Source organism: Rutidosis leptorrhynchoides, unplaced genomic scaffold (genome assembly GCF_046630445.1).
Source record: "Rutidosis leptorrhynchoides isolate AG116_Rl617_1_P2 unplaced genomic scaffold, CSIRO_AGI_Rlap_v1 contig156, whole genome shotgun sequence".
Taxonomy (NCBI): Eukaryota; Viridiplantae; Streptophyta; class Magnoliopsida; order Asterales; family Asteraceae; genus Rutidosis; species Rutidosis leptorrhynchoides.
This window is the reverse complement of record NW_027266407.1, coordinates 8,463-16,052: the sequence shown is the minus strand read 5'-3', so window position 1 is coordinate 16,052 and position 7,590 is coordinate 8,463. Positions and strand designations below refer to the sequence as shown.

At 39.6% G+C, this 7,590-nt stretch overlaps 1 protein-coding gene across 1 annotated transcript; it reads right to left on the bottom strand.

The window, feature by feature from the left end:
- Positions 1 to 2,460: 2,460 nt before the first annotated feature.
- On the bottom strand, positions 2,461 to 3,871 carry LOC139881444 (serine/threonine-protein phosphatase 7 long form homolog). The gene is made up of 3 exons (XM_071865918.1): positions 3,009 to 3,871; positions 2,833 to 2,920; positions 2,461 to 2,739 (listed from the first exon to the last, which is right to left on the bottom strand). The coding sequence occupies exons 1-3, from the start codon at positions 3,869 to 3,871 to the stop codon at positions 2,461 to 2,463; spliced, it is 1,230 nt and encodes a 409-aa protein (XP_071722019.1).
- Positions 3,872 to 7,590: the final 3,719 nt, after the last annotated feature.

Sequence of the window (7,590 nt, the reverse complement as noted above, 5' to 3'; positions counted from 1 at the left end):
GAAAGTAATCTCAGTTTGATGTTAAATTCAAATAAATCCATTACTTATACATATTCCTCCTTACAGGTTCTGCATGGAGCACGTTCGTACGAATATGATGGCTAGCGTCCCCAAAAAGAAAGGATTATATGGGTTATGTTGGGCCGTGTCTACCGCGTTGGATGAGGTACAGTATATGAAGGCATGGACAGATCTTACAGAAACGAGTGAGCAGGCAGCTGCATATCTACAACGTATTCCCCTCCAGAAGTGGACATTGTTCCAAGATGGATTCTATAGATGGGGGGTAACTACTTCCAACGACGCGGAGAGTTACAATAACGTTCTAAGAGGCGATCAATTCTTGCTAATAAGGGCATTCGTCCAGGCCACTCACGCAAAAGTTATGGCGATTTTTACTGACGAGATGGCGAAAATAAATAGGTACAGATCTGCTCTTGCAGATATACCTTCTAAAACTTTCGAATACAACAGGATGGAAGCGAGGCGGTACGAGGTATCCTCCTACCCAAATTCTCCCGGCCGTACGTTCAAAGTCATATGTCCCCTGGTGCGTCTCGGAGTTCCTGGCCGTCAACATACCGTACAATTTGACATGGGTTCATGCACATGTTTAGAGTGGGACACATACAGGATTCCGTGTTCTCATGCAATGGCTGTTGGAAAGGCATTGGGCGTTCGTCGAATAGATCTGGTTCATCGTTCTCACACATGGAATTGTTGGAGACAACAGTTCAGTGGTGTGTTCCATCCTCTCCCTAATGAGTGGCCCGAACCCGATTTTTTGCTCCTACCGGATGACAGTCAGACGGTTCATCATTCCGGACGAGGTCGCAGAAGAAATAATCGTCGACGACTGGGCGCGAGGGACTACGCGAGGAGAACAGGTCAAAGAACACGAAGGTGTAGCAACTGCAATGGTGGAGATCACGACAGGAGGTCATGCACGTTAACTCATCCACCTGCAGATAAATTATCGTTGAACATGTTGTATGATCCATACGGACTTCATGGAAATGCGCCTCTTGATGATGACGAGTACAATGACGATTTCGAAGATTCCGACTACGATGAATCGGCCAGTGAGGACGAAACTAATGAGTCTGATGATGATGATGATGAGGATGATGATGGAGGCGATGATGAATAATTTTATGTGTATTTTATGTCAATTTTCTAGTTACTGAGAAATGAAAAATGAAGTATTCATTCGTACACATTTATTATAAATATAACTGAAAAGTCATAACATATTAATATAAGTAAGTTATTATTCATTGAAAATACAGACAAAAAAAAAACACTATAAATCACGGATATACCCAACTGTCCCTCCTCTTAATCTGGCCCCGGTTGATCCGATCACCTCGGTCCAACGCAGGGTCCTCTGCTGGTGGGTCGGGAACGGGTCCAGTATGAGAGTGGACGCCCTGGGAACTCGAGCCGATACCTAAGCCCATCTGAACGTCTGCAGAGTATGAGCGACGAGGAGTCTCGTACGGCGTAGGCTGCTGCTGCTGCGCATGACCGCCAAAAATCTCATCAAAGGTGTACTCTATGCGTCCGGAAGTCCCATGTGCGACCTGGGGTACGAACTGATGATCTGATGAAGTCACGTCGGTCAACTGATCCGCACTAAAATCCTGTCCGACTAACATATCAAGGAACCTGGCGTTCACTTCTTCTGAATACAACCCACCGCTCCCCAATGTTTGTGTATCTGTGGCAGTACCTAATCGCGGATGGGAGGCGGAAGTAGACGGATCGGAAACAGTAGGACGGTCCGATACAGAACGTCGACTGCTCCCAACAGGACGGGAGGGCCCCGCCTCATCGGTACGATCATGATCAGGCTGACCGCCGGAGACAGAGCGACGAGAGGGCCCTGCCTCATCGGTCGGACGTACTGAAGGGGGAGGTACAGGAGGAGGCACTCTGGGATGTCTACCGCCTATCCGTCTCCCTAAGCGACTCAGAAACGACCTGGAATGTGGACGATTATAACTCTGACTGGGATTCTCATGGACGACTCCCTGATCCGTAGTATCGGTGGTATCGACTATTGGCATGCCAGCGGCGTCCATCGCGTCCTTGATCCTGGTCGATATCTGCATGTAATTATCCGCATGCTCGGCGAGATAATCGACGCCTCTAAACCTCTCATGTAGCTCCGCCGTCCAACGCATGAGGCTACTAAACTCTACGCTCTGCAATTCAATGTTTCGTAAAATAAAGTGTGAGTTACAACTTTTCAGCACAGGTTGAACAGCGTCATATTAATTAACAATAAGTAAAACATACCAGAGCGTGTGATGAATCGGTGCGCCCATGGAAGCCTGAAGTGGGCGGCATGTGACCGGGATCCTGTACAAACTCCACGGTCCTACGTAGGTACCATGAAATGTAATCGTCATCCGTAGTGGGCTGAAGTGTAGGGAAACCCATAACGACACGGTTAGCTCAATCGTTCCACTGCGCAACGTAATCAGCATGCTCTCGTGTCCAATTCTTCGGGTGGGACGACCTCTTCAACCTGTGTAATCTCTGAATATCGGATTCCAGAAGAGGATCGACTGGAATGAATTGGGTGCATGCAAACTGACGCATCACCCTGTCTGGGTAGTGTCCCTCCACAATATGGTAGAAGTGGAGAGGCACTCTAGACATCCAAATGTCCTGCCCGCGACGGCATCCGGCCGGTAAAGAGTCCATGTGGCCAGCGTATGGGGTCCACTCGAACTAAAAGGGAACAAACAAATTAAATTTTATAAATAAAATTGCCGATATTCAGGTATTATTTAGAATACGACGAGAACCGGGAAGAGGGATTACCTGCGACGGAGACATCAGAGATAGCTGATCTCTATAAGCCAGTAGGACGTGACTCGGAACAGTGGTCATGGACAACGGTCTGGTCCACCTGTGTATGAAAATCGTGAAATTGAGATGCAACCCAAAATAAACATTGAATTTATTTAGTTATGTGATTTGAGGAGTCGTGAACTAACCGTGCTGCAAATGGGAATTCTTGTGGCTCCACATATCCACGACCACATCTCGGTCTAATCTTCAGTAACCTGGACCACGCCCAAGTATGCACTAGTAGCCCGCACATGTTCGTGGAATTCTCTCCAGAACGGGCAGAGTCGCACAAGGCGCGATAGGTGTACGCAAGAAGGGTGCTGCCCCAACTCAACTCACCGCAATGCTTGGGATCTTCCAGGAGCTGTAGCAAGAAAAGATCTATTTTGTTATGGCTCTTATCTGGAAAGAAGCATCCAGCCAGCAACAAAGTGACGTGACACCGCGCCCTCTGCAGCGCCTCCTCATCAGAAATATCTACCACTGCAACGGTTCGCTTCAAGTGCTCCTTTATGCTCGAGAGCCGAATTGCGGTCCTCCCATCCCTATCCGGAATAAAGCCCAACAGCCTAAACAGATACCCGGGGATGTCATCTCGGTCTGGATAGGACTCTCTACCCGTAACGGGTAAACCATCAACACGCAAACCTAGTAATACCTCAACATCTTCCAGCGTGATGGTCGCCTCGCCTACGGAAAAGTGGAAACTGTGAGTTTCCGGCCTCCATCGCTCGGCGAGTGCTGTCAGGAGATGGCGGTCGTAATCCATATAGCCTACGGTCGATACTAACCCAAACCCCATCATATCAATGTACTCATCGACCCGAGGTATGCGATAGATCTGTAACCCCCTACACTCCCAAAAAAATGAATCTGCCCTCCGTACAAGTAGAGGCTTATCACACTGCTCGTCCGATGCGTAAATATGGAGAGATCGATGTTGCGGCTGAAACCACAACAAACCTGGGATCCTTGGTCCCTGAGGAATCCATGATGATCTCTGGTCCATAATCTGCGACAGATAAAATTACACGTTACTTATGTATAATAAACAATTGTATACATTTCATATATAATCATTAAAAATTAATTTAATTTATAAGTTTTTTACATAATCGAAACGGAAAAATCGAACCGAAAAATCGAACTGAAAAATCGAACCGAAAAAACGTACGGGAAAAATCGAACCGAAAAAATCGAAAAATAATATCTAACCCGATCGGCCCAAAAAATCGAACGACAAAATCAAACCTAAATTCTACACCACCTAAATTCTAACAAAATTTCCACAGAAAAACAACTACAATTTCAATAATTTAACACCATATTACACAAAAATTGGAATTTAAATTAATTTAACACAATATTACAGAAAAATTAAAAAAAAAATACCTCAAGGAAGAAGAAGCCTAGGCCGGACGGAATCTGCTCTGTTTGACACGGGAAGAGGCGGCTGCCGGTCGGATTCTGGTCGGAAACAGAGGAAGAAGACGAGAAGGAGAGGGAGAAGGAGAAGGAAAGGGAAAGGGAAAGGCACGGCGGTCTGTATAAAAGCTTTTCCCGGTAACGGGGTAACCGGGAACTAATCCCGGTAACGGGAGCACCGGGAATATCTTCCCTGCATGCGTGACACGTGTCGGAGCGTGCCTTGTCCCGGTAACGGGGAAACCGGGAATAGCTTCCCGGTAACGGGATCGCCGGGATTACTAATTGCGTAATTAATTAAACGGAATGGTATAAGTGTTCAGGTGCGGCAAATTTTTTATTTTCGTGTTCAGGTATTATCCTTATTATATACAATTATAATTTGCCGCCGCATCACCATGCTCTGTCTTGCTTCACATACATCCAAAAGAGTGTTTTTTTTTCATTTTTAATAAAAAATACGTATTTTGAGAGTTGCTCCAAACACACAATTAACGCACCTTAAATCTTGTATTTGAACTTGAATATAGAGAGTATTGCACGAGAGAATGATTGTTGCATTTTCAATGTAATTAGTTACAAATTTAAAGTTCTTTTAGTCTGGATAATTATAATTATATCAAAAAATAAACACATGCTTAAGTTTTCTTGACATCTAAAAAGTTGATATCTAAGTCAGGAGGGGTACTTCCTCCAATCAACTTTAAATGTTTCGTAATAAAAGTTGTGAATTTTAAAAAAATAATTAATAATAAAAAAAATTTATATTTTTATTCATTATTTATTATTTTAAATCATAAATATTTATTAAAAATAAAATTTTAACAAAATAAATATAAGAATAAAACTAAAAAAATAATTAAATATACATGAATTTTATAAAATGATATTTAAAATAAATTAAAATAAATTTTATTATACGACTTGAGGTGGACTGAATCGAATATATCAGTACTTAATCTAATCTCATCGGTTTGCCTTTGCTGCAAAAGAGAAGTGGGTAGCCATTATTTATATGTGTATGTTGACCTAGCTTTTTGTCAATCTCTTTTGTTTTGTGATGGCAGCTTTCTTAGTGAATGTGAATAATTTTTTATGTTTCTGTATAGAGGTAAAGTCTACCGCTAGAGCAACCGCACTTTATTTAATGTTTTAAAATTTTTTCTACAAGAAATAGAAAAAGATATAATATGCACAATGATGGTGTTATTTCTGCATGGAGTATGGCGTGAAATATGTAATCATCATATGTCTCCTCTCCTCTTCATACATATTATTTAACATATGGTTAACTAATTTTTATCAAAACACATGTTGGTTTGTATGTAAATTAAACTAAATTAAGATGTATAATGAAGTACTTAATTTAATACGAGCTCCTAAGAATACAAGTGGGTTTCTTTTAGGCTTTCTCTTGCATCAATGCAGAGAAAGGGAGAATCGATCCAATATTGTCTCGTCAAAGAAGAACTTCAAAAGGAAAAGGTCATAAGAATATAGAATGTGTACTGGAAGTATGGAACGTTCTTCAAGTACATGAACATGTACATCTTACTAAAGCTACTTATTTAGCTCGATTCCAATTAGAATATTAATTAATTAACCAATTGGTTTAGCTAGTGTATGTATTTGTGAACTGAAAATATGAGATTAAAGACTTATCAATTAATCTCTGCAGAGATTGACCGTATTGCAAGTTACAGAAAGTAGAATTAGAATCCTATAGTTAAATAGTAAATTATAAGTTAATAAACAAATACTATTAATTACTGTCAGGAATGCCATTGCCATCTTCAATATTCCCAATTGGAAAAAAGAAAAAGAAATAAAAAGGGGGGGAAGTTGCTCCGATCCATGTGAGTTTCATTGAAGCACTAAATTAATAAAAAGCACAGGTCAAACAAGTAACCATATTTGGCGGATGATTTTTGAAGTAGGTCAAATAAATAAATAACTACATGAATTTAAAAATATAAAATTTTATATATTGAGAAAAACAAAAAAATAAATAGTTAAGTGAAATATATATAGTTCGTCACTTTTCGTATCGAGACCTCTTTCATGTATTCCCATTAACTTTGTCTTTGATACAATGGCAAATAACTATAGGAGAGTGATCAACTTGTTTTTGAAGTAAATTGTTAAGGATCATACTTAGAGAACTTAGCTATTAGTACTACAAATTTACAATAAATATGAAAAAATGAATCCCATCTCAAAATGGCTCCGATTATATAAAAAAACCGATCGATCGAGGACAATTCAATTCCAGGTCCACATCTACTCCGAGAAGCATGAGCTGTTGTGCTGATCAGTACGTCTTCTTGTCACATTTTGGTTGTGTCTCTGCTCTGGAGTATCTATATGTGTGTGTATATATGTATGTGAGCATTACTACATTTTTTTTATTTAAGTTAATTGCTACATTAATTCATCCTAAAGTCGGTTTTTAACTTTCTTTTCTGTGTAGAGTGGACTTCCTACAGTGGTAATAAAGGTACGTTTAATTTAATAAAAATTGGGTAGTTAATTTATTTCAACTTATGGCATTATCCTCATTGACTTTCATCTCATTTAACCCACTCCCATTTAAAAACTTATTAATTGAATAATTATTCCGGTATAAACTATGCATAGATTTTTATAAAAAAAAAAAACTATGCATAGATAGACGTACCCACTCCCATTTAAAAACTTATTAATTGAATAATTATTCCGGTATAAACTATGCATAGATTTTTATAAAAAAAAAAAAACTATGCATAGATAGACGTGCAAATGTACATTTTTCTTAATTACTCTCGTTGAGAGAGTCTTCTTCCACTTTAAATATGGAAAACGAATAGGGCTCTTCTATTCTGTTAATTTATTCAAAGTAGACATGAATTGAGAATCATTCAACGTAGTTTGTAATACTATTGGCACCAATACTACATTTTGTTTTTTGATGTTTGGACCGTAAATTTGCTAGATAAATAAAAAAACTGAAATTGGACTGCTGATTTTATAGACTTTTTTACTCACAGTAGTTATATGGTTTGGTGTGAAGAAGGTAACATTTCAAATCTTCTTTACTTTTTCTCTTTTCGATCGCGAATTGTATGTGACGCTAACCAGCAATGTTAGGCCTCAGATGTAGTATATGGGATCTTAGGATAAATTTGACTTTGGATGTATTTTGTACAGGATATATATGAAAAAATTTGTTAAATGCATTAGCAGAAAGCTCTAGAACCGACGTCCATTCAAAAATTGACATCTAAAATTTTTGAAATTTTTAAAATTTTATAATTAAAGACATGT